Below are 27,808 nucleotides of genomic sequence, written 5' to 3'. Positions count from 1 at the left end.
GCCGCCGGACTGCGTGGGCGGCGCATGACGCAAACCGCTGACGTCGATCGGAACGGCTGCCGCGCGGTCCATGGCCGCCGCTGCTGTCAACGGGCCGTCGAACCGTCGGCCGAGATCACGGCCTCGCCGTGACAACGCCTCGATAAGGCTCTTCCTGCGCGCATGTCGAGGCTGCCGCCGCGCGCAGAATTCATGATCGCCGCCACGTCGCACGAGGCAACCTGTTGCTGCTGAGCGCGCGCGTCATAATCTTGAGGAAAGCTCGCACGCGCATGTGAATGAGCTCGAGAAAGCCTGTAACCTGTTTTAACATGCGCTGTAATTTTGACAGCCCCGTCGCCATGACTACCATTTGTTGCGCAAATTCGCGAGCTTCGTGAATTCCGACTATTATTTAGACGCCGCGAACATGCCATGCGAGCCTGCGCAGTCTCGCTAAACTTGAGTTATCCTGACCTTTCGCGCCGGCTGTGAATAACCATCAACCGCTATTTCCCCTCATTTCTGGCTTGCCAGAAAAGCGCGGCTCGCTGAAACAGCGAGCCACGAGGAGTCCGCGTGTAGTGCGCAGTGAGCGAAGGCGAGTTTCGCAAGCGATGGCCTTGTGCTTTGGCGCGCGCGCGATTGCTGGGATGGAAGCGCCATCGAGGTGTTTTAATGGCGGCGCGGCTGCGCGCACGTGCAGGCACCGATGATGCAAGAGCTGCTGCGTCCATTTATTTGGCGCGTTTCGCGTGCTCGTCGCCCGATGATAGGGTACGCGTGTTTCAGTTGGGAGAGGTCTTAACGGTCTGTAAGTTTAGGTTGAACCTATCTGCTGTCGCTGTTTATAAAGTGCGACTTTCAAAACGTGCCCCACCTGTTCAGCAGTGCGCTCACAAATTTACTTTTCAGGTGAGTAGTACGTGTGACTTGGCTTTGCAGAAAGCGTATCTGTCTTGATAAGTTACCGCTGTATGGGCTTAAGCCGCCAAGTGAACGCTAAAGCGGCTAAACGGCCTCCTGCCGCCGTTTGAAGTAATATCTGAAGCTGAATTTCGAGCCACTGCGAGCTTATTCTCATCGTAACAAATGACCCGCACAGAGCGAGCTGCATTGCAAGTCGGGACTGCGGGAAATCGTCCGTGCGAACGACGCTTTCTTGGCCTTGACTGCACAAGGCGTGTGGACTGTACCACTAGGCGAAGTGAGGTAAGTCAGCGGCCCGAGTTTCACGACCAACCGACGCAGCAGAAGAGCGCAAGCGATTGCGACACAGCGCCGAGCAAGAAATAACTCTCGCCGGATTGGCCGGCCCGGCTGTGTTGACATTGCAACAGCAGTGGCTGCGGCTGTACCGCGCATGCCAGGCGCGTTCTATGTATGTGTTCGTGGAATGAGCGAGCGCTCGACGATTCGCGATTTTGTATTACTTGTAGTAAACTTTCCCGTCTCACTGACGCTTCACACGTAGTGTATATACGTATGCATGTTGTATCATTCTACTTCCTCGTTCATATGTAAGGCGAAGTGGCCTACAGTTACAATTTGTATAGCTTAGAATCTCCGCTGATATTTTCGGTGAACATTAAACGTTTAACGGAAAGTATTCACGCGGCAGTCGTAATGACCTTGACATTGTGAAGTGCCGGCTTGCGTTTGCGGCACTTAGAGACTTTGCGACGATGCTAATCTATATGTATGTGGAAATGGCACCGTCAAGGATTTCCGCGTGTTTGAAATTGCGGACACCGAACGCACTTAGGCGCCTTGATCATTCTGAAAGTCATCGGGTTGTTATCGCTTTAATTGTTTACGCATGCTTATGCCGCCTGGCAAGCCGGCTTCTCTGCGCAGCACCTTTGTCGTGAGGTAAACGCTCGATCGCTTTAGAGGTTTCTGAATTTCCGCAAAGGCGCAACCAAAGCCGAACTAACACGTAAAAACGTAATTGAACAGGACGAGAGGTCAAGTGGAAAAAGGAATTATTGATGGGTGGCGCCTGGCCGACATTGAAACGATTTGTCATGTGATTTTCTATTGTTATTTCTAGCGTTTTTCTTTTATGTCTGTGTTTGCTTGTGAGCTCTCATAGTGGGTTCCACCTGAGCAGGTGCAGCTGCCAAGGTCGTTGAGCGGTATTCAGCTTGTCTTTTTCCGTGTTATACTTAGCGTGAGGGCTGATGTAACTTGGCATTCTTTGCTATTGAACGAGGTGTGCAAGACTCGGGCTTCAGTTCCTTTATTTTGTCGCAGGACAAACTTAGCTTTATTAGGTGCGGTATTGTTTACCAATTGACCGAGCAAGTGGACTAGGAATTTATAATGTCAAAGCTACATGCACAGCAATAATAGGAAAAAGTAAAGTGCGTGTCTTTATGCATTTGCATGAATATATTCTCCTGTGCCTTAGAGGGCATTTGTTGGCCAGTTTGTTATTCAAGATAAATAGTTCAGTAGAGCCTGCCAAAGTGTGCACACTCATAGTTTTCCTTTGCATCTTATGCAACAATTCAGTGTACTTTTAAAAAATCTCTATAGGGTAGAAATGATTCAGATTCTTTTATTTTTATTGTTTCATTTTAATTCAGTATTGGTTTAGTTAGCCGAACATGGGCATTTCCCTTGTTTGAATGACAACAAATTGTCCTACTTGTTGTCTTGTTTCGAAACTAGAAATGTGTGTGTGTGTTGAAATATTGTCTCATTTCCTTCGCAGCCAACTTTTGCAATGGGTGACGTGTAGTTTGTACCAAGCCAGGAGAGATATGACTGTTGCTTATTTTTTATCATCAATAACTTAAAGCAATGGGTGACTTACCCTGCAACATTTCTTTGTTTCTGTTTATTTCTGCAGTCCGATGATATAGATGGAATGCGAAAACAAGAGTGTTCTGAGATTTGGGTTTGCTTAGAGCACTCCACTATAGCCTCTCTCGTTACTGCTGCATTGATTAATTATGAACCAAATCAGCTGATCAATTATATTATTTTCTTATCAGTGCTGGTTGGCTGATCCTGAAAACAACACTGGTGCACCAGCATGCAAGCCTGTGTGAAAAAAAAAATATGCATGATGTGAAAATACTGCTTCGTGTGACTAAAAGATAACTTGCACTTGCCATAGTTAAACCTCATCTTGATGGGATTCCTGAAGTGTAATGATTTTCAAGAATTCTTAATCCCAGCCACGGCGACTGCATTTTGATGGAGGCGAAATGCGAAAACACCCATGTACTTAGATTTAGGTGCATGTTAAAGAACCCCAGGTGGTCGAAATTTCTGGAGTCCTCCACTATGGCGTGCCTCATAATCAGAAAGTGGTTTTGGCACATGAAACCCCATAATGTTTTTTTTAAAGAATATTTTTGCTTGCTTACTTCTACTGACCATAATGTAACAAATAACATAGTAAACAATGCTCCTACATGCTAATTATCTTTGTGCACATTTATGTAAAATAAGTGGAATACTAACATTTCATGACATGTTGTTCCTTTTATACATTTAGCCGGCCAGTGTTATTGAAGGGCTGCTTGAAGGTAGAATGTTTGTCTCTTCTACACACCTTCTCGCCATGAGTTAAGGTAGACCACACTTACAACCAGTTAAAATTGATCATATTGTCATTCTTGGCAAGTTAACTCATCAATGCCAAGCTTTTACAGTAAAGTGCCCACACCTTTGATATTTCCTAGAACATTTATTCCAGTTCAGTGCTTATTCCTCTACATTTCTTTCTCTTATGGACACCTCTGAGCTCTTTCCATAAAATTTATCAAAGTAGATGGTGGTCTTTGATTTAGCAGGGAGAGCCTTTCTGGAGGCAGCTTTTTGTTACTGCTTCTTCGTGATGTGCATTCATTCATCTTTCAATTTAATGCAGCCAGTACATTCTTATAATGTGGAGTCGTATAGTCTCTGCTTTGTCTTGACAATGGAATACCTAGTGATGGTGTCTGTGCTGCTTGATTCAGCACGCTCTATCAAAGCTATACACAGTTCTCCAGGTTCCTATGTGGATATCTAAATGAATACAGGAACAGTGACAAAAAAGAAGAAAATATCCGAGAACACCTGAGCACATCTTATGAAAACATTAATGTCCAATTGAATGCCACCGAGTGGTTCGCCAAGTTTTGCTCTGCAAGTAATGTACCATAGCGGTATGTGCTGCCTAAACCAGCAAGCAGCAGCAGCCTGCTGCGCCAACACCCCATGCCACTGACATCCTGCACGACAGAGACTAAGGAAGCAGCAGCGGCCACCAAGGCCGGCAGGCACGCGCAGCAGCTAAGCCCAGTGTGGGTGAGAGAGAGAGAGAGATACTGACCATGCGGTGGCTGCCGAGAGCAAGACAGCGACACTACATGCGTGCGTCACGTGGCTTCCTTGGTGACGACAACCTGTCTTGGCCTAGGGCATCGTGTCGCTGTATCCTCTCCATCGAAGTGCACTGATGACACTGCATTGCAGCGATGTCCTCTCCCCTCATGCAATACTGTTTCGCCCACGCTGTAGACGTGCACTCGTGATGTAGCATCACGGCCAATGGGAATTTAGGTGCTGTTTCGCTGGTACAGGCGCCAGATTTTTCGCTCAATAGGACATTTGATGCTTTTGCATCAAAAGGGGAAAGGCTAGACAGATAAGACATAAACATAGAGCAGATAATAATAGATACATGCACTTGGTGCCTATTTATATTAATAAGACTTGACAGATTATATATGTACACCACAGTTGCTGCAGAAGAAATAGAGGTGGAAAAGAAGTGGATAAGAAAATGTACCTAGCTTTCCTTGTTTTATCAAAGGCAGTAAAACAAATATCAAAATGAAAGGAGCAGCAGAAAGAAAGGTATATGTCCTAAAGAAACAGGATATGGTAACAAAATTTCATGTGTGAATGGGATGTAAAAGCCATGGGAGCTGAACTAGCGTAAGAATGTGTACCTGTAGCAGAAGGCCAAGTAAAATGTGTATATTTGGACTGTGCAGTAAGAAATGCAGCACAATGGCCTTTCTTATGTAAGCAACTGGTGTGGAGAGACACCTGTAGGACAGGGGAAAAAGGGGTGGTGGAAGGGTTTTGTTTCATTTTTGCACATTTTCACTGCCAGTTCAGAATTTATGATCATGCATTCAAGTTCAAATTCAGATTGTTTATTTCCCATCTGTTATTTACAGACAGCAAGGCTGCAGAAATAAAAAAGCTGTACCAGACAGCTTGCCGAGGCCACAGCTGCCCCCTCTTCCTTTTATTTTCTTCAGCAGCAGGTGCAAAGTGTGAAGCAAATGATAATAAAAAATACATGTAATTCCGCATTATATCTTTTTGCCCAATGTGGCATTTATGTTTCATTGTAAAAGCAGTGTTTGTTCAACTCTGCCTCCAGCGTTTTGCATGTTGTGTTTGTAATCATGTTTATGAATCGACCACCCAATAGACAACTCTTGGTCGACCATGCAGAATGTCAAACGTGAACATATGAGCAGAGCAGTGCACCACTATCATTGCCATCAAAACCCTGTCGCTATCATCAGTTAGGTAGCTAGGCCACGAGTGTGCGTGCTCTTGAATCACCAGTTTAGCCTGTCACTATTTGAAGACTAACAGGTTTCTGAACTTCCATAAATATCTGTCCTGTTACCAGGTAGTCTGTCAATTCCCTTGGTTACATAATAAAAAGTTTACGGTTGAAACCATCTCTAGAGATCCTCAGGGATCATAGCAATTTGCCCCCAGACCAATCTGGAACACACACACACACACCACGAAAGAGTGACTCAGCTATCTCACATTTGCCAATACTGAGAACTGGTTACAACTTCACATTCTGCTGTGCTGCACATACTTCATCATCGCTAAAGCTTTCTCCATGCCTTTTGTCTAAATCTTCTTTTTGAAATTGTGCAAGGCATGGAGTACCTGCAGTTTCAGCAGAGCAATCCATCATCAACATATGCCTTTTTCTCCTATTCTTGCCAAGACCATTAAAAATAGTAAGAGCAACAAGACAAGATTCGCACCTGAATTTATTGCATGCCGACTGGCTTTCTCTTGCCTCGCCATTAAGTTCTTCACACTTACATGCAATGATGTGCATATGAACTCTAACAACTATAAAAGAATATATCCCTAGTGAAATTTTATTAGTCTAAATAGTTTTAATATTTGATGTTTAAGATACTTATTAGTTTCATGGGAGTTTACATTAGGGTAGTACGATTGTTTAATAGTTTTGCGTCAATAAATTGGGAAGTCGCATTGGCTAAATATTAGTCTCTAGGTAATGTAATATTAGCTGCACACCAGTTTCATAATTATTTGTATTTCTGCATGTACAGACCTGCTGCGGTAGCTTAGTGGCTGTAGCGCTCTGCTGCTGAGCGTAGGTCGCGGGTTCGATCCCAGCCGCAGCAGCCTGATTTTGATGGGTGTGTGAAATGCGAAAAAATGCTTGTGTGCTTAAATCTGGGTGCACATTGACGAATCCCAGGTGGTCAAAATTAATCCGGAGTCCCCCACTATGGCGTGCCTCTTAATTGAATCGTGGTTATGGCGTGTAAAACCCCGGAATTTAATTCTTTTTTTCTGTACATACAGCATGATAGGGCATGTTGATATTTCTGGTCTCGTAAGTTATAGTAGCAGGCCATACATAGTTGTGTTGGAATTTGTATTGGAAGTAAAATTAAATGCCAGTTGCTTCTGATGGCACTCGGTATGTCAATCTGCATTGGTCCCATTTGGAAGTCACTGGATTGCAATGCTGCAAAACAACAACATAGCCAGGTGTACGAGACATAAGGTTTAAAAATTGCACTGGCCAATTCTATTTTTTTTTATGTGCATGCCATAGTGCCAGGCACTTTCTGCTAGGACCGTGCTCGGCTTGTGGTCTTCCATGGGGTGGCCTCGTGGCTGCGTACACCGTGCGTCCAGGCTCTTGGGAGCTGCTTGTCAATGGCAAGGGGCCACCTGTGGGCCGTGTCACGTGCCACCCACAGCATCTTCCATCTTCGCGGGATGCAGGCCCGGTGCTATGGTGTGCCAGGCTTCTGGGAAGTCGGCACCATGCGAGGTGAGCACATGAAAGGGTCATCCACTTGAGAGTAGAAATAAGTTTCAAAGAAAACCCTCATGGATTTCTCAGGTTTCACGGTCGAAGAAAAATTTGTCCTGGTTCAGTGATCAAACCCATGACCATCTTCTGAGGTGGTCACTCCGCCATCCGACCTAACGAGGAGGCTAGCACATCTCGGATTGCACTGCTATATGGAGAGGCGGTACTTCTACAGCAGACCATTGGCTTCCATGCATTTTGACGCAACTGTCTATAAATTATAAAGATTGGAGAGGCTATGGTATGGAATTCTACTGCTAAACAATGAAATATTGGTTTGATTTTCATTTGCGGCACTTACACTCCGGTAGCGAATGAATGCAGTTGTGTGTGTGTGCGCATTGAGATTTGAGGAAAATTGGTAGCTTACTCGAGAATTAGTGTTTTCTGTGCTGCTTCCTACGCTTTTATCTAAGCTTATTCGGTTCCTTTCAGAATTTCATAAAGTGGCACAACTTATTGCACAGGAAAGTGCCCACAAGCTTTTCGCTCTGCATGACTGCTTCTTGCTACTCATTACAGTCATTGATTCTGCAAACTGGTTTCTGATCAATGATTCACTCAAACTGATATGATTTCTGCGAACATTGATAGTTTGCAGAAACTAGAGTGGGATTGCGGTCATGGCGAGGTCATTTTCAATTGCAGGTACAACTGTTCAACGCCTGGAAGCTCGCTCATTCTGTCAAAGCCTCTTTCACAGCTTCTGGGTATGAGGCAAAGCGACCTCCTTGATCAGTTGACAGATGTAGAGGAGCCAGGTTACAGTGTACTACTTGTGGGATTGCCGGATGGCCGTGTCCTAAGCACTCTGCTGCATGCTGTCCAGCCTGGTGAACTATGTAGGGCCCGTCTGGTTTGTGACTTGGGCCAGCCAGTGGCTGCCATCTCCTGCTGGCAGCCTGAACATCTAGGGAACAAGGGTGAGCATTTAGCCGAGGGCAATAGCTCTGTTCGTCTGCAATAGCCCGCCCATAAGGCCTCATACAGACTTAGTTGAAGAAGACTTGGATCTTTACTTTTACTTTGATCTTCACTTGACCTGCCCCCAGCAGAACATGCTGATTGGCTGAATAAATGAAAGCTTACAGTTTGGGTGACTGTATGTATGCTTTTATTTTTCTTCTTTTTTTCTATATGTAGGGCTGTCTTCTTTTTTTCTGCAAATAATATTGCCAAGCTAAGCATGACAAAACCAGTTTTGAAAACCTTTGCACGTGCAGATGGAGATAAAATTGCACATGAAATGCACATGCAGTTTGTGCATTTTATGACACTGCTGCGAAGAAACCATGTACAGTCATGTGCAATATGACTTGCAACACCCTTATTTGTGGTCAAGAGGGCTCCAGGGCTGTGCAGTGCCTCTAACATACAAAATAGCAGTTTAATAAATACCACTAATTGAAACTGTATTTAGGTCTGGAACATACCCTGTTTCTGTGCAGCCATAATGTCTTGGAGCCCCTTCAACCATGGGCACCAGTGTTGCAGGTCATATTGCATGAGTCTACCTCATCCAAGTTTCAGCATTCACACTTCATCTTCGTTTGAATGATGACTGATGCTGCCCCTTCTCATAAGCAATCTGAAGCATGTCAGTATCACTGTAGTCATCAAGTGGTTCCACCAGAGTGTAGTCGTCTGCAATTTTTTAGAGGTTTATTTTCAAGTGACTATGTGTTCTGTCTGCGTACATGTGCATCAGCCGATGCCCATGACATAGTGATGAAAAAAGCACGAATGGCTTGCGACCAGCCAGCACAAAGTTCAAACATTCACCATTGCTAGCACATGTCATTATCTTTGTTCTCAGAGTGCCTAGTTTATGTAGTGGTGCTACACATACATCTCTCGAGTAGAATTTGCTTGGCTGTAGTATTGCATCTGTCTGCATATATTTTTCTGTGGTAATTCATTTAATGATGCACACAATGAGTGCTTCTCTTCTTCCTGGCAGACTGCGAGGTGCTCGTCGTTGGCACCAGAGGCAAAGTACTGAGCAGCTGCAGTGGATCTTGGCTGGAGGCCTGGGCACCTAACATTCTTGAAGAATCATATGACCTCTGCCTGAATGGACCTCTTATCCATTGGCTGCACAAGGGAATCCCCTGGGAGGCACACTTGGCCATCGGGCAGCAGACCCCACAGGGGTCTCCTTTCCTCCAGGTCAAAGCAGGACCGCTGCTTCTGGGAAAGGCTGTGTCAATTCAGAGCCTTGGATCCTCTGGTGAGGCAAAGTGTGGGAGTGAGTCTGTATTGCATGACTAGTTGAATGGTGCGAAGCAAGGCATAAATGAATGCCTGATCGCTGGACCAATGTGCAAAAAACAATGAACGAAGAAACAGGTGCATTGTATTTAAGCTTTGGTTTGAAAAACTATTTTTTTTACTTCACCAAGCGAAGCACGATGCTGCCCTTTGATTGAAGAGGACACTGTGCTTTAGTAATGCTTCTTGGGGATTTATTTGGTGAGTTACAATTGAGAACAACTGAAATTGTAGCCATCACCTGTCCATCAACCTTCCTAGAAAAAGTTACATCCCACCTGTCATCATGAAAAAAAAAATGTTTTACTTTCTCACGTTAAACCCACCCCTTATGTAAAACCCTCTGCAGGGGGTCTTTAAGAAAATAAAAATGAAATGAAATGAAGCCTGCCTTCACTCCACTGCAAACACCAGGAGCACCCATTTGTACAAGATTTTCACTTGGTAATCACCATGGTGTGTCATTAAAGGCAGTGATTACTCTAGTTGAAGGGCAATTCTGCCCACTTTCTTGAGTCGAGGTTGAATGTTGATGGAGAAGAGCATTCTATAACATGAAAGGTAGACAGTGCAAAGCACATTTAGAAGTGAAAGCTTGCTAGAGGCACAATAAGGATATGCAAGACAAAAGAAATCACAGTGCACACTCAGAACAAGCATGAGACAGCAAAACCAAGCACAAAACCAATCAAGCACCCTCCGATGTCCATAAAAGTCAGTGGAGGAAAAGCAATGTAATTGACATAGATAATGGATTGTGCCCCTTTTTTGTGCAGTTTTTCATACTGTAGCTTATTACTAAATTAATGCATTTCTTTTACAGCTGCAAGTTATTGAACCGACATAAACATTAACAGCAGTTTTCTGAGTGAACTGCTCACTTAACCGTTTATTGACGAACGTTGCCTGCTGACAACATACCAGAAATGTTTTTTTTCTTACTGACTTTTTGCATTGAGTATGAAGTTTCTAGCTAACTATCTTCGGCCAGCACTGAATGGCAGGCAGGAAGCATCATTTTTTATAGTAGGAACACAGGACAAGGTAGAAGTTTGGCAAGCGACTCGGCTTTCTTTGGACGCATGGTCAGAGGAGACAGACCAATGCAAGATTTCCGGCTGCAGTGGTGTCAGTCTCGGTATGTAAAGTAAATGAAATGTACCCCTATGGCTCACATATGACGAGAGCTGTTCGTACAAATTCCAAATAAAGCCATATAGGTGCCTTTGGGTGAAGCCAGCTTCTTTTCTGCCTGTGGTTTAGATCTTTGCTTGCCTTTGTTTTGATGCTCTTTGTGCATTGTACTGCCTACAGTCTTGACCAAGCTGCATGGTAAAGCAAGCACAAGCGAAAGTGAGCTGAGCCAAGATGACACTGGGCTCCTGATTCTGGATGGATGCGGAGGCGTGCGTTTGGTATCACCCCTGCCTCCACGACACCTTTCACTGCAAGGTCTGCATCCGCACCCAGTCATCCAAGCGAAGAACGAGCTGCTGTTTGTCCAGGCGGCTTTGCAGCAGCTGCGACAGCTGCAGCATCGTGGTGAGTGCACAAGGAGGAAGAGTCGAAAGCTGTGGATGGTGCGAAGAGAGAGAGAGAGAACGCAGGGATCTTAACCATAAATGTATCTGAAGGTTATGTTGTAAGTGTCCACTTAGTGGACTGTCCATTTTAGCCACCAATGACTGGCTGTACTGGGGTATGATCAAGGAGGAGGCTGTGGGCACCTGCCTCCTTCTCGATCATACCGCAGTCCACCCAGTCAGCACTTTACCAGCTGCTGACATGTACAGTCTAATAGGTAGACTAGGTCAACGGGTGGATAGAAAGATGAGAAAGAGAGAAAGGAGATGAATGTGTGCACCTGCATGGACAGCACTACACAGTCAGAAAAATAAAAGCTATGTATGGGACTTCTTGGTTGTTGTTCAATGAGATAGTATTGTGTAATGATTGATAGACTGCTTGGAACTTGGAACTCTAATCTTCTGCCGTCTTCATACTTAACATGCTACTGCTGCTGTAAATGGCGCCAGTAATAGTAGTAGTTATTAGCAGTCAAAATGGCAACTGTGGTCAGAACTGCACATCTGGCTAATAGCTGCTGCTGAAAGAAGAACATCCTGTGGGGACAGACCCAGATTGCAGCCTAAATTCAAAAATAATAAACTGAAATTAAAAACCTTGTAAAATAAATAAATGCTGTTAACAAAAGTAAATAAGTTTGGGCAGCTAATGTTCTGAATTATAATTAATATAAATTAAGCTTGATACCTATCAGTCAATGTCAGATGTGTCCCTGCCCTGGTCATTCCACTTCTTCTTCCTCAGGAGTATGGTTACTTTGCTGATTGCTGGCACATGGCTGCATTGTATATCTAAATTACCTCGTGCTTGGGGTAATGCTTCCTGTTTGGCAAACTTTATTATAAGCAGAATCACTTGAACATCTCAGGTCAGATAACGAGATTAGTTTGGTATGAAATGAAAGATTCATTACAGTGTCAGCAAAATGTGAAGTAATAAATACTGATGCTACATTAAGCTGCATTGATTAACGTTAGTGATCAACTTTAATAAATCCATGTATGAGGGGGCATAAAAACTATAAACTTTAGCTTTTAATGACAGGTGAACTTGAACAATGCGGGCTTGTGCATGTGCATGTAGCTAATTCCTTAGACCTTGAATATGTACTACTGTGAATTCGCTCAGAAAGCATGCACTACTGGCATGTAACAGAACTGTCTGCATCACTTGTCATTCCTGATTATGGTGAATGATCTGCTTAGTTGCCTGTTCACTAAGGTCACTTTTTTTTAGTTTGTTTGCAAACATGAGTAATCGTAGCAATCCACTCAGGACCCATGAGAACATTTATAACCCAGTGAAGTTCGTGACTTTAGTTTCTGTTTTATGTTTCAGCAATACCAGTCACTGCTGAACGTGACATCCAAGGTGGTCGCTTGGTCGCCTCTTTTTCGAATTCTGCGGCCTCCAACTGGATTCACGTTGCCAGCTATGATGTCGGCGATCGCACCATTTGCCGGTCTGCCGCTGCTTCTCCAGCTACAGGTGGTCTTTCACTGTGCTTCATTGTGTTGCAGTAGAGTTGCAGAACAGTTTGCTGTATGCAGGTTGTTGCAGATTGTTTCTTTTCATTCAAAACACCAATAGGCTAGCATTCTAGCTGCTTTGGCTAACATTCCTAGAAAAAGCAGGCAGTACATTAAGCTGCTTAAAGGTGGAGTTTTTTGCTGCTGCAGAGAAAGTGTTAAAGAAATTACAGCCGGCTTTTTAGAAGTTGTTGTTTGTGATCCATTGTATGAAATAAATTATAGTGGCACTCTTGTGAAAAAATAAGAAAAAGTAAATACAGCTGTCTGAAGAATGCCAGGATGAGGCTAATCTTTCGGTCAACCTTACTGCATAAGTTGGCTCCCAGTTGACTGCATTTTTTCACTTTTCAGGAGGAGGGCCCCTGAATATACATTTCAAGTGCAATACTGCTGCAGTGGCCACCATGGCATTGGTGCTGCCATCTAGGAAAACCACGGGAAAGCCTGTGCTAACTCTGCTCAGGATGACAGTGCTTCCATCGCAGAACTGCCTCAAGGAGGGGCCAGCACAAAAGACAGCTGTGCTCACTGTGGCAAGCCACTTGGTTTCCAGTGGCTCCGGTTAGCATGGATACCTTCAACATTCAGTCCATCTCTCTCAGTATTGTTTACCTCAAAGCAGCTCTTGAACCACATTGTGTTGTGTAAATTAATTTTATGATTTGTGTGGAGGTACTCTTTCATTTTGAGTAGATGATCTTTTAATTAACATTAATGGGACACTAAAGACAACAGTTAGGCTAAACTGTATCAGCAAATTACACTTCTGGAGCAACAAAATGGCCACTCTTACTGTGAAAGGAGGCTTGGATAGGCATAAAGAAACGCAAAAAAAAAGGAAGAGTTAAGGATACCTAAGCACTTCTTCTAAGTCGTGAATGTGAAAGCATTAATGTCCACTTGAACACCACAGAGCAGTCCTTCGGGTTATGAGCTCCTCACGGGTAAGTGAGCGCATTTAGATGCTTGGCCAACGCCTTTTAGATAGCACAAGGTCGGTGCACATAGATCCGTGACGTCATGCTACCTTGCCCGACTGCCATAGAATCTAATGGTGACGCTTCCTAGTAAGCTGCGATGATGTTGACTTAACCACTTTCGTCATGCTGGGCTTGGCAATGGAAATTTTGGTCCAAGTAGCATGACATCATAAAGCAGAGTGTACAGGCCTGCTATCTTGGAGGCGTTTGCTTGGCGTGTTTTTATTTGGCCTTACTGAGGTGCACTTAGAGTGCAGGCATGGGTAACGCAGGCTTCTGAGAGCAAAGGTGACGTGGTGTTGTGGCGGCGCCCTTTCCCCTCGCGCAACATCTGTCATGCTAGCATGGCATCAGGTGTTCTCTTTCGCCTGCTTTGCTTCATTAAGGCGCACTCGTGTCGTGGCGTTGCAGCCAATGGGAATTTGGGTGCTGTCTTTTGCTTGTCCAGATGACAGACACTGACTTTTCGCTCAGTGAGCTTTCGCATCAAAAAAGAAAAGTAAAATCGGTGGTGACACACCTTGAGGTTCCTGCACTAGCTTGCAGTGACATCGTATACTTCAACAGATCATTGTTAATTAATAACAGTTGTTAATAGCTAACACTTAATTGTTTGTCATAGCAAAGAACTGCATGACATTCTAATTGACGACAGAGTCAGCCTAGCAATTTTCTAAACATTCTTGCGTCAAAATTTCAAACACAAACCGCAGCTGTCAGCGGCTAGGGAATTAAACTAGGGAGTTACTGCTTTCTTGGACTATGAGCAGTAAGGTTGAAAAATAGGGCGCCATGCTGACAAAAGAGAAAAACTATCATATGTAAAAGAAAAAGAATGTATTGAAAATATTGTTATATATGATAATTGTCATGCTTGAGAGTTAACATGAGTCATCTGTTCATTCTCATTGAAGTTCAGCAGATTCTAATTTATATTACTACATATGTCCCGAGTAGTAGAGAAATGGCCAGTGTCGATGCACAATAGGAGCTATTGCGAGTGTTAGAAATGTGATACGTGGTGCAGAGTTGTTAATTTTTCAGTCACAATGCAGTCTGGAAGCAGCTCATTCACTAGAGCAAGGCCACATGTCTGGTTAAAAATTTATGTTCAATGGTGCTTTTTTAATTGTTATTATTAGTATTTATCTTTTCATTTTGGGATGAAGTGGTTAACATTGAGATACAGAAAACCCTATGTTTGGTATCCGTAGGAGGAGCGACCCGGTTCACTGAGTGCCTCGGACTCCAGGCATGGCCTGCCCACCTGCAACCTGTAGGTCAGGGCGTCTTGTCATTAGAGGTGGAGCTGCCCGGCAGCCATTGGTGGCCAGCATTGAGAGCAGAGATAATGCTACGCATGCTTGTAAGACTTCAGAATCACCTTTTTCCTTCTTTCTTTATTTTTTCTTTGCTTGTGCATGAATGTGTGTCAAGATGACCATAGCAGGAGAGGGTGCTTACATCGAATTGAATTTTACAGATAAGAGAATTGAAAGTCAGGCTAATTCGTCACGATTCATCTGCAAGATAATTTCCTGTGCAAAAAGACGGACTACCAAGAAGCACACATGGATAGCTCTAACTCACGAGTCTTTATTCAGTTGCCGTGCCTTTTGCGTCTTGTTTGCTTTTGCACATGCCCATTTCCATTTGGCGTTTGCATTTTGTGCAATAAATATTCAGTTGCAAGTCAGCTCTGTCCATGTGTGCTTTTCTGTTGTCTTTTTGCACTAAAAATCTTTTGAAAATGAATAGAACCTTACTGCAACAGTACTGCTGGAGACCAGGCAAAACACTGAATAAGCACCTGTGACATTTGAAGCATATAAGGCAGCAGTCCCATATTCAGTCTACGCTGTGCTCTGCATAAGAAACATCCAAGTGGTTCAAAATCATTTTGGATGAGAACAAATACTGATGGCCACCCAGATGAAATTACTATTGGCACACATTTTTATTGAAAGTTGTTCTCCCGTACCAATACTGTCATTTCACAAGAGCATTGTGCTACCACCAGTCCTGCTCCTTCTGTTGCCGTTAGTATTCTTCATTAATAAGTTGTCCTGTTCTCTTGAGCCTGTCTGCAATGCTGTGAAGATATAGTTACGTCGGTCTATAAATAAATAAGTGAACAAATAAAAGTTTCAGCATTACATTTTACTGACACGCTAACAGCCCACATTTAAAATATACAGGTTGGTTATGTTAGCATACAATTCTTGGAAGGTGTTCTAACCCTGAGGAGAAGGCAAAGCATAGACTCCAGAAAATATGGTAATATGTATAATGGCCTTCTGAAACGAACACTTGAAGTCCTTTAGACAGGCCACAGAGGGCATTGCACAAACTTAGCTCAACTTTGGACTTTTAGGACATAAAAATTACCTTAAAAGTCCTTTCAGCATTACGCACTCGTGAAATATTGTACCTGCCATTGAAAGTGACTGAGAAACAGTGGGACTCGCTGCTTTGCAATACCTAGTGCCAAACCCCCAATGCACTGAAATGCATCAAAGGATGGTGGCATTCCTGGACAGGAACTGCATGCATTCATGTGAATGCATGAATAAATTTAGGCACATGCGTTCATAACATGACTTGATTCACTGCACTGTTCTACCCTTTCTGCAGATTTTGCCTGCTTACGTTGCATGTAATGGATATGTTTAAATGGCTACATGCGAAAGCTGCAGCAGCAATTCTGAGTCGGATGTTTCACAGTGTTGTTTGACCAAAAACATTCTTTATATATACAGTCAAAAGTAAAAAAATTCTTATCTGGAAAAATAAGTGCTGTATTTGCATTTACTTTTTCATCCTATGTAAGGCGCCTTAAGGTAAAAAATAAACCTTGATTTTATGCTAGAGAACTGTAAGAAAAGAATACAAGGTTTACCAGAACCAGGATGACACAAAGCCAAGATATAAAAGCAGCCTTATTTCAAAACTGCAGTGTGATAAATTCTGCAAGAAGGCTGTGATCACATTGTTTATTGAAACAGACGCGATTTCTCAGATTGATAAGTGGGACTGTGCATTTATTTTGTGTCCAGGACATGGTGAAAGATCACGATGACACCAGAGCCATGCCCAACGTGAAAGTCGGGGAGAGAGTTGAGGCGGCTTGTCGAGAAGTTGAGCGTCTGCTTTCTGCGGGGAACATCTTGGAAGCATACTATGCTTGGAGGACACGCCTGGGGATGGCTTTTCCTGTTGCTTAGATGCGTGGTCTTGCAACAGGTGCGTCTATGGTCCCCTCGATAAAGAGAAACATGCTGTGTACAGCTTCTAATAGGAGATGCATGAAATACTGTCAGCAAAGTTCTACAGAGGGCGATACCCAGGAATTATGTACGGGAGGGGTTCTGTGAGAACAGAGGCGACCACATTGAAATATTTCCTCACCTTCGCACGTGGATCAAGCACGTTGTTGGCATAAAGAAGTATAAACATATATATTTTGACATATACATGCAATGACATATATTAAGTTGTTTCAAACAGTATATCGCCACAGCAATAATTTCGGAGGTGTCAGATCCACAACTGCAATGAAATTTCACTTTGGCTAAATTCATTATAAATGAGTAGTATAATACCACTGAACCAATCCTGGCAAAGCCAGAGAGATGGTAATTTATATATATATATTTTTAGCAACATTTAAACTGCACCTAAGCAAACGAAGCGTGTACCTGGTGGTGTCGCTATGACTTAACTCTTTCAGACGCCACTTTATCGCGTTGATTGAAAAGTTGCTTTCGCCACATCTCTTGCATATAGAAAACAGTAGAAAGTGTACAGCTGCAGAAAATATCAAGAATTTTCAATTGTATAGCGAGTTTTGTCAAGTTTACAATATTTCGACTCCATGTGAAAACCCACTACAGGAACACAAAATATGAGAAAATGTACTATTTCGTCTTTTGAAAAGCTTTAAAAGCACTTATCCAGCCACTTGAAAATTATGCCTGGTGCATGAAATTGTAAAAAACAATGAAAGAAGTGAACCCGCTACATACAACATACTGACACAGAGTAGAAACACTCAGCCGTCTGCCTTCCCACTGATTTTGCTAAAACATTCTGCACGTTATTCAAGATTGCAGCACAGTTCCAATAATAAGCGTTTCAAGATGTATGGAACACATTTTAAGTACCATTACTCTCGTCTGTGCTTTTGCTATTGATACACTCTCCTTCTGTTCACAATTGTGTAGACAGCGTCTCAAAGGGTTAAGTCCCAGCACATTGCATCCGTGATTTTTCAGCGTGCCGTGGGCTCGAGCTGGCTCACGTTGCCACGCCTGGAGAAGTACAGAGACCAATCAGAGTATGTGGCATTCAAAGTGTCTCAGTGGTGAGAGGGCTTGTTGTGACACCCCGCGGTATCTACGCTACACAGCAGTGCAGATTGCAGAAGGCCATGATAAGAAATCGCTCGTTAGGTCAAGCGTCACTTCCAAAGAGTAGTAATGGATGCTTATTATTTATTTTATTTTTCAGTTTTAGTATCAAAAACTACTATTTTTGCAAGCTTTTCATGATGCTACTGCATGCATTTCATACGTCGAATTTTGCATGGACACTCTTTTATATCTGCATAATCTTAAAACCACTTTTTATTGAAGCAGAGAAATAAATTTGCAGTTAAAATAGGCTATTTCAGAAATACCTTGCCGCAGAAATACTTGAATGTGCTCGGCAGAAGCGGAGTTATTGGTAATCAAACATGCCCTTCACAGTGCTTCCGCTCTTTTTTCAATGCCTTGTACTGCGAAGGCTGTGGCAGAGCAGGGTATACCCACAACACTGTGCCTACTGAACGTCATCGTGGCGCGCAGTTCAAATTTGATTTTCGATGCTAATGTACACACCACTACTTCCAATTTTGGTGCCTACAACGTGCCAAATGCAGTTGTCCTCAGCGAGCCACAGTGCCTTCAGCCAGTGGACTCACTGCGGCAGACGCGGTATCTACATTACGTAGCAGACTGCAGGTACATGCAACTGTAGTGCGTATGTGCAGAATTTGCTTCGTGCACGACAGGGCTCAAGTGCGTGCCAGCTGAGCTTGAGCAGACAATAGTCGGCTTCTTCTGGAAGCACATAATTATTATTGAAATTCTAAAGCAGAATTTCATTTATTTCGGCCTGTTCATTAAAATTCGTCAATAAATAAACACAGTAACAGCAGGAACAAGCGCACCAATCCAAACATCCTTCTTTATTGATGTCAACTATTGGCTAATAGCAGCCGCTTATGCAAATCTGCTAAATTACGAAATAAAGCATCAAGAATGAGGAGCAGGCTTTTGTTGAATAGAGAGCATTTGAGAGAGAGGTGACCTTGCGCTTTGTTTGTGCGCTCCATGTGCCGCGCACAACTGCAAAACTTGGCTGAGACGTTCATAGCAGCGTATGCTTACAGAATGTTTTTTCACCAAGTCCGAGAGGCAATTCAGCACCCGTTTGAACTAAGATTTTTACGCAGTCAAAAAATTTGTTGCAGTTAGCATTTAACCCTCTCCTTGGTAACGGCCCTGGCCATACATACGTCTGAATTTCCCTAAGCATGACCAACCTCACACGGCAGCATTTTCCAAAGCCAAGGCTCAGATGCCATAAATAAGGAAAGGAGGGCGACATAGATAGCAATACCAGCCCACACAATACTTTTCTTATTCTACTTTTCGTGCACTTTCTGCAAGCGGCTTGTTTCAAACAAAATGTGCAACAGTGCACATTTGTGCGATCTGTGATATTCCATATTTTGTTTTAAAGATTGTTGAGCAGTTGCCTACTACATGTCCATTCTAAAATTTCATCTCTTGTTCACTAGAGAAAATGTAGCTTCGATTTTTGAAGTAGATGAATGTATGAACTCAAAACATGGCTGTGATGCACAAAAACAAGATGTCGAAGGTTTAGAGTCAAGTACTAGTAATACTATCTTATGAGCCTTCAGAGTTATTGATAAAAAGACAAAAGTGCATGTGCACATATTTGTACTTGTACAGCTGAACAATTTAGAATTTCATTTGTCATAATACTACAACATGGTTCACTAAATTAATATTTTCTGCCGAAACTGAAAGCTTGGGTAATCATTAAGGCAGCCAAAAACACAGTGCAGCTGTTTATGGTCTACATCACTTGTGTCACGTAATTTTGTTTACATTGACTGTTGCAGGATGCCTAACTTGCATAGGTCATTGTTTTGTAATAGGACGCATGGACATGTATATCTCAGGACTTGATTGAGGCAGTATTTCCGGCATCAGTGTGCTAACAGTCATGTCACACATAGGCAGTGCACCATACATAGTTAACAAGGCAGAAGAGACATTCCATGAACAAACCCACTTTTATGCACAATGAAATCAGCATGTAAAGCAAATGGACATCAGTGGTCAGTTGCATTGGAACAGTTCAGTTAAGTCAGCACCACTCAACAATGCAAAAACCAGTCTTTCTCTGTCTTGTGTTTCAGCCAGGCAGCTGCAGACACTCCCGCAGTGTCTTGCGTACCGGAACGTGCTCACACAGGGCAGCGGGATCTGTCAGCACTGCAATTGGCACCTGCAAAAAAGTGTGATAAGGTCACTAAGAACACATGCCATGTGTGCATGCCAGCGTAGAATACAACATCTGCTGGTGCAATGATAATTGGCACTACTAATGTGTGCTTCAGTAAAAACACGTCGGCAAACATGCTTGTGGAACAACTGACAATTCGAACTTACAGTTTGTGTTTTTTGATGAGTTTAAGCTGTTGTGCCTTGATAAATGACCCTAGGTTTGCAAGTGTGCGAGAGTGAAGGAGTTCGTTTGGACCCCGATTATGTACAGCTCTATAAAATTTCTCTAAATAAACAGTTTTTTACTTTATCTGACAAGTGTTTCGTAAATTTCTGCATGAGGCATACCAGATGATCAGGACTGCAACAGGAAAATATAAAAGACAGGGAAAGTGGGAGACAATGCATGCTATGCACATATCTTCATTCGAACAGCTTCTCCCTGCTTGAATCGTGTCCTTGTACAAAAGAGCTACGTAGTTATGTCAACCGAAAAGAATGTCCTGCCAGTCATGGGATGACGTTTCACATGCCAATCGCTGAGCTGTGCTGCGTGCTAAGTTCACTGCCGGTTTTGTGGCACCATTAAAGTGATGAACCAAGATAAAGGAACAAAAATAGCACACCAACTGACGTGCCCAGGCTGTTTACACATTTCTGCACCAGCTCCTTGTGGTGCTGGTGATTCTGGCAATGTCCAGACACTGCCAGTTGACTGTTTACCAATTTACCTGTTTAGCCGGGAGGATGGTGGCTTGATGAGCGCAGTCTTCCCGTACAAGGAAGGAGAAAGTGGGGAGCAGAGTGAGTTCGCAGTAATGCGACCAAGTGCGCGAGAGAGGCGGGGGAGAAAGTAGGGGTCAGGTTGGCGCACGTCTCCATTTCTAGCACGGCTGTGGCAGCACGCGGCCGTCAGCAAAGCTGAGCTCATACGCAGCCCGTGCACCCTGTTTATAGGTAATCTGCCACAAGTGCAAAGAGTGGGCGTGCCGAGATGGCGTGGCATCAGGTTCGCTGTCTTTCTGTGCGTTTAATACTGGAGATTGTGTAATCTCGAGTTTCGGAGACCTACTGAAGTGAGAGGCAGATGAATGACGATAGTGTCATTCCACTGCAGGCGATGCTATCTGCCTTGGGGCAGAGTGGACACAAAAGCGTGGCTGGCTTTGCTTCGGCTGATGTGAAGATATTGTCAAAATGGCATATAACCGATAATTTGGAAAATTTTGTGGCTCCTTCTGTGTAAGAAAAATCCATCGGCGACTGTACTTGTATAATAAGATGTCGATCTAACAAAACAAATCGTCCAATCTTACCGACTTCATTATATCGAGATTTATCTGTATATATCTTTGTGGGTGGGCGCTTAGGAAAACTAATGTATCTGTTACTAATCAAAAGCCACTTTCGGCATTTCCCATTATGTAGTTTTTTTTCTTCGACAAACCTCTGCAAACAATCAGTCAAACCTGATCTGTCTTGCGTTTATGCTGCAGCAGCATTTAGAACAATTCAAGTTGGAAGGAAAGAAATCTCCAACTCACGTCGAGCTGAGATGCCTCGCATTCCCGACTGGTGTACTCCCGCAGCACATAATTCCAGCCCGCCTACAAAGATATGGCATCATTGTTAGCAGTGCACAATGCTTACACAGTACACTGCTGAACAGTGCTTTGAACCCGCACTCTGTAAGCATACAAAAAGGATAAGGATGTAAAAAAAAATTACGATAGAACCCACCTCAAGATTAATCTCAACGTTAATGCAATTAGCAATGTAGCGAAACACTGTACTGCCAATGCCAAAACACGGCTTCTCTCTCATGCTTCATACTGGACAAATGCTAACTAGCAGCACTGCTATTAGTTGCGCCTGGCGCATTTGTGAATATATATTCATAAAAGCGTCTAAAATATATAAAATGTGGGCTCGATTCCACCCAGCACCAAATAAATTTTAAAGGACCTTTCTTGTCATTAAAGAGCGTTACAAACACAGTGAACAAAGTTGGTCTGACAGTTGGCTCCGAACCCAGTTCTCTCAGTGCAGCAGCCTAATGCACTACCCATTATGCCATGGACTACCCAGAACCCAAGTTCATGGGGAAACAGACACAGGTAGGTAGGTAGCCCGCAGAAAGTGCATTAAGTATCCCAAGAATGTTAATCACATTAGAAAGGAAAGAGAAGACAAGTACAAACTTATAACTGTTTATCTGTATTACTTTGTCCAGAGGAGCACTAGCACACTAATGGTATTTTTTTGAAGACCAGGTTACGAATAGCTTTATACAGGTCTATATCAAATAATGCATAGGTGGTGGCCTACTCTTTTTGAGTTTGTTGTTTGTTTTGCTTGTTACGCTTGTATGTTTGTTGTTCTATAGCTACGAAATATTCCATAACTTATCACATTAAAAGTTGCAAGTTCATGTTTGTCACGTCACTTTCTTGTTATCTCCTACTCCTTTTTCATATGGTTCCATAGCGCAGGTTCAGAGAAACATGTACAAACGAGGGAGATTATGTTCAGCAAGTGTACAGCATTTGCTGGACTGCTCATACTTACCTCATGGTAGAAACGGGTGTCGTTGATGCGGATGAGCACATTGTCGACTCGCAGGAAGTAGCGCAGCAACACAAAGAAGCTGTTTTTCATGATGCGCTGTACAAAGCAAGAAGCACAGTTATCAGGTTTAGCACTCGACTAACTGCAGATACCATGACTGTGCCCCGATAGTAAAGCTGTGCGCCAAGAAACAGTGATGACAGTGGCTATTGTCATTCGTGATGTTCAAGCCTTACCATTTTAGTGAAATGCATCGCCACTGCTCTCACTGTTTAACCATAGTTTTCACCAAAACACGCAAGCTTTCTTTCTTTTTTTCCACAGTTGATGAATGACTGGCATAAATGAGTAGATGATAAATCGCACAAAGTCTAAAATTTCTCCATCTGTGTTTTGTGCTCCTATATATTTTATTTACTCTCTGTAGCATGCAGTGTCTGCACTTAACGTCTGTAGTATTACACAAACAGACAAACTTGATATTTGGAGAAAAATAACATGATTGTGATGAGCTACACAAGCCTTTTTTGAAAGTGTACAAAGGTCCAACTGTCCTATAAGGGCGGACATTTTCAGCAAATGTTCAGTCTTGTGTGCCGATTACAAATATGCAATTAGCTTTTTTTTTTTAAAGTCATGCAAAGAAAAAGGTTACAAATATTTTATATTATAAGTTCGGGATGCAACTTGCAAAAAATGTAATGCATCAAGAGAGCTATAATTAAGAATACATGTTGCTAAATGTTGAATGAGTGCAAGTTTGCATTTTAATGTCTTTATGTGTATTTTAGGTGGAGTTGTAAATTCTAAATTTAAAACTCCCAAAGTTTTAGACTTGCAAAAATCGCTATGTGAGAAAAATGCAGAAAAATTAAAACGAGTGGAAAAGTACACTTCATGCCAGAAAACCAGGTAGCTTTCTTCTGCAGGAGCATTGGTGATGCATTTTTGGCAGGAAAGCAAGCTGGAAAGGTGCTCTTTCAAGTAAGACTGAGGTGGCCTGGCTATAATAGATGGCTTTGGAATGGCATATGGCACAAAATGGGTCATTTTAGCACTTTCATGGGCAAAACTGAGCATTTAATAGGACAAATACAGTGTTTTATTCCTCAACAACATGTCATTTCAAGCTAGTTCTTTTAGTGGGTGCCCACTGATATGGGGATTTGAAAAATAACAGGAATGAAAAATCTATTTTTTTAGTGAATTTTTGTTCTGTAAGACTCATTGCCCCCCCCCCCCCCCCCCTTAATGAGAAAGAAAACAAAAAAGAAAACCATGAGGCACTGCTTTACACCTAGTCTGGACAAGAAAAGCATAGTGACAATGCAAGAACACAATGGCATGATGAGTCATCCCTACAGACTTGTGGTAACTTGCAACTGAGGTGTCTGAAGTAACCAGAGGTAACAAAACCACTTGCAATGCACGAAATGCACAGACCATAGAAAAAAGAAATATGGATATTCAAGATTTGATCTTTGTGTAATACAGATTGAAGAGTCAATTCTTCGATAGTGTGCAAATCTGCAGAGCGACAATACACCTCTTGGAGAGATTTCATAACATTTATGAAGTTGCACTGCACGCAAGCTCACAACTACTTGGCTGTGCGTCTCTACAGCAACGGACAATATGCGAAATTCCACAATTAGGCTTTCCCACACATAGATCTATCCAAGTTGGCTACATTCCCACCAGCTGCGGCAGGCATTTTGAAAGTTCGGATGGTGTGAGGATTCTAGCGTGACAGAAATGATGTCACCAGCCTGCCTGTTGACACCTACATTGGAGTTCTAGCCCGACCTTGTTTAGGTCAAACTAGGTGCATGGAGAAGTGCACTCGCAGGTATCACATATAGTCTATTCACTACACGATCTTTGCTGAGCTTGCGGCACCCTAAGGCAGAAACTTACCATCTTTACAGAACACTGTGCTACTCCGTGGTCGGCAAGTTCATCCTCATAGAGACAGACATCCTGGTAGAAGAGGATCTGGTCTCGCTTCTTGAGCTTTTCCAGGTCAATGTGCTCCTCAGTCTCCTTAACCTAAAAGAAAGGAAAAAAATCGTGATGTGAATTTACTTGCACTGGATGCGATTAAATACCAGCGATACCAAGCTAAAGCTGCATCTGTGTAAGTAGAAGCATTCTTTGAATCCTGCACCGTTGGTACGAGCGAAAATGTTGCTGTTCAGCACACAAATGCCAAATACAAACAGCTGTGAATAATATTCAAAATTTTTCTTGACCACTACTGTGTTCATAAGCTTTCTTTTTTTTTCAAAAGCCTTGACGTCTTGTTGAGCTGCAGGTGCAACAGTCGCGAGGCACATGTCCTGCCCCTTAGGCAACAACATAATTTCAACAGCGCTTGCACGTGCACAAGCAAAAATTTTTGGAACAAAAGAATAGTAGTTAACTGATTGCTTTGTAGCTCGGAAGTGCACCCTACTAAGGTAGGGTTGACCATTCATCATTTAAAAGCTGCACAATTTGGTTCTAAGGAAATTATGTATAAGGAATATATATATATATATATACATACACACACATGCACACACACACACACACGAGGTTAACAAGCTAATACTGTATAAACCTGTGTAATAGGTTCACTTATGTACACTGACCATGCCAGCAGAATAAAAAGTTACAAAATAATTTAATACTGTACCCGTGCAAAACCTGCACTCGCACCATCTTCCTGTGCAGAAAACAACAAAGTCGCATTGGACGTGCCAAGTAGCAAACATGGTCCTTCGTCGCTGTTTCATACCTTCTGCTCATGCACCTCAGCTTTTTCAGTGCATGGGTAGAGGTTAAGCTGAGTTATCTCTTGTAGCTAGCATTCATGCAAAGTCTCATTTTTCAAGACGAACACATTAACTTTCTTGAAAAACCTTGAACTCACATTTTCTCCATTTTTTTTTTACCGAGCCAAGCATTGACAACTGTAATTTTTGCAAAACACATTAAATAAATGTGAACATGTTACATGAGTCCATACAAAAAGTCAATGTGCCGACTTAAACAAACTGGATGATACCTGTTGATTACAAGTTATAGAGAGAGAGGAAAAAAATAAAGCTGTAACTGTGCACAACTTGAGTGACAAGTCATGCTTCTTGACATACCACAATAGTTTTGTCTTTGCCAAAAAGCGTGCCCTTGTAGTCAGTGGTGAAAGTCCAATCAAAATGTGCTTCGTTCTCTTTGGAATAGTTGGCAAGTGGCCTACGATAGCAAAGCAAAAGGGAAGTCCAAAAGTGAAAAACAGGCAACAGTTACGCACAGAAATGTATGGCAAATGAAAGTGGAAATATATTGCTAGAGCCGTCTTGCGGCACAGCATGTGTAGCTGGGAATTAAGTATCACAATATGCCAAGCCATTGCCTAATGCCCAGAGGGCGCAATTCATAGAATGAAGTGGAGTAAGCTAATTAGCCTAATCAGCTGGATTCACACGACAGGATGGATCATTTAATGAATTCACAGACAAGTGCAGGGTTGCAGTGCAGCAGCGAATCACACCACAAGCAGTTCATCGACGTATTCCTTATGTGAGGTGCGATTCACTGGCATTGTAGTATGACATGCCCAACCCCAGACAAAACTGGCAATCCATCCCTTCAAGTGAATTCAGCTATTAAATGTGCGCTTGTGGGTTCAGACGTTCTTGTAGCATTACTTACTCGCAGGTTTTTGAGCAAATATAGTTTTCTAAATGCACAAAGGCACTAAATTCATGTGCACATGCATAATCACTGAAATTGGTTACATTTATAACGTAACATTTTGTCAAAAATTAGTGATTTACAAACTTACAAGGCCACTTGAAGCTAGAAGGACAAAGTATAGATTCCCATTCTGGCTGAACTGCCGTACTTTCAGCTCCCATAAACACTAGCACTAGAGTTGCCTCTGGTAAACGGCTAAGCACATAGATGCGACATACAAGCAAGAAACGGAGTAACACATGTCATAATACAAACAGGTGTATTGGCACAGGGTAAATGTGAACGCAGTCTCACCTTGCCTCCTGCCATGCTTGGGCTGCAGCCACTCTGGGGATGTAGTTGTCACTGCTGAGACAGCGCAGTGCGTCGATGCAGGTGAACTCTATCCCAAACCCACCAGTGTGCTCTAGACGGAGAATGTTGTTAGCGAAGGTCATGTCTGGATAAGTTGGCAGCTTCAATTCTTCAATAAATCTGCAGCAAGCAAAAGATTGTATTACTGTAAGGGTGTCACTGATCCACGTCTTGCTAAGTGACAAATAAAATTACAACAGGCAGCACAGTAAAGTGCGCAGGAGTATTGTTTCGTGTCGTTGTCACGCAGCTCTAGTTCGGTCCGCCCTGCTTGAACAGGTGAGATCATTCGGTTGTACTTGAAAATGTGAAACATTACTGCGGTTTGCTCATGTGTGTATTTACTCTGGGCTAAATCTCTGCAGCATCTAAAAACACTGATGTAGCTCTTGGCTCACCGATGCCAAATTTGGAGGGAATGTGGACTAAGAAGTCTGCCACAATAGGCCGTCGAAGCTGTGCGAGATTCTCTTGACATATATTCCAGCATTTTCTTGTCTTATCGTATGCATACACGATAGGAGATTGCAAAACTGTTTCAAGGTGCACTCCGCATTGTGCTTTCCTTTACCTGCAGAAAAAGCAGATTTGCCGGTTTTCACCGGTCCCATCGGACGGGGCACTTTTGCACACGCTTGGCGTCGGGCACTGTGATTGAAGGATGTGGCTAGAGCGGCCCGTCACTTTCCATGGGCCGAAGGCGAAGTGCTCTTCAGTGCCGCCGCACATTTCTTTTTTCGCTGCCGTTCTGAATCCGACCTATAACAACACCCTGTTACAACTACACGGCGTCACCTGACTAGTTGCATTCTTGCGCTTTCCTTTTGATTGCGCGCTGCAGTTACCGCGGGCCGTCAATAGCACCAGGCGACCGGCAACACCTGTTTTTCTGGGCTTGTCAAAGCTTTACGGCTAAAACTATCATAGAATGAGGTGGCTCTTCGATATTATAATATGGTTAACTGCAAAGCACACGTTCTTGCATTCTTTTAGAACTGTCCACGCGTGTTCAGGGTGACAAAACTCAAAAAGAGAGCCTCCGAACAGCCGACGCTGATTTTCGGTCTCAAAATCGTACTTCCA

General features: G+C 43.0%; 2 protein-coding genes across 6 annotated transcripts; one reads left to right on the top strand and one right to left on the bottom strand.

The window, feature by feature from the left end:
- The first annotated feature begins 86 nt into the window (after positions 1–86).
- On the top strand, positions 87–20,372 carry LOC135906277 (uncharacterized). Of its 4 annotated transcripts, none has more exons than XM_065437596.1 (11): positions 87–894; positions 1,085–1,191; positions 6,845–7,066; positions 7,757–8,031; positions 9,069–9,338; positions 10,694–10,921; positions 12,305–12,454; positions 12,850–13,059; positions 14,693–14,844; positions 16,535–16,721; positions 19,979–20,372. In XM_065437596.1, the coding sequence occupies exons 1-10, from the start codon at positions 658–660 to the stop codon at positions 16,700–16,702; spliced, it is 2,019 nt and encodes a 672-aa protein (XP_065293668.1). In that variant the 5' UTR covers positions 87–657; the 3' UTR covers positions 16,703–16,721; positions 19,979–20,372. The 4 variants fall into 4 exon arrangements, with proteins under 4 accessions (XP_065293668.1, XP_065293667.1, XP_065293669.1 ...); XM_065437595.1 differs by having other exon boundaries at positions 19,975–20,372; XM_065437597.1 differs by lacking the exon at positions 19,979–20,372 and adding an exon at positions 17,753–19,690.
- Positions 19,830–27,797, bottom strand: LOC135906282 (TIP41-like protein). 2 transcript variants are annotated; one of them, XM_065437604.2, is made up of 7 exons: positions 27,297–27,797; positions 26,666–26,845; positions 25,768–25,867; positions 24,548–24,679; positions 22,631–22,726; positions 21,607–21,669; positions 19,830–20,063 (listed from the first exon to the last, which is right to left on the bottom strand). In XM_065437604.2, exons 1-7 carry the CDS (start codon positions 27,452–27,454, stop codon positions 19,971–19,973), a joined length of 822 nt encoding a protein of 273 aa, XP_065293676.1. In that variant the 5' UTR covers positions 27,455–27,797; the 3' UTR covers positions 19,830–19,970. The 2 variants fall into 2 exon arrangements, with proteins under 2 accessions (XP_065293676.1, XP_065293677.1); XM_065437605.1 differs by lacking the exon at positions 27,297–27,797 and adding an exon at positions 27,124–27,258.
- Positions 27,798–27,808: the final 11 nt, after the last annotated feature.

This window comes from Dermacentor albipictus, chromosome 5 (assembly GCF_038994185.2).
Source record: "Dermacentor albipictus isolate Rhodes 1998 colony chromosome 5, USDA_Dalb.pri_finalv2, whole genome shotgun sequence".
Lineage (NCBI taxonomy): Eukaryota > Metazoa > Arthropoda > Arachnida > Ixodida > Ixodidae > Dermacentor > Dermacentor albipictus.
The sequence above is the reverse complement of the archived record's forward strand: the minus strand, read 5'-3'. Positions and strand labels throughout refer to the sequence as shown.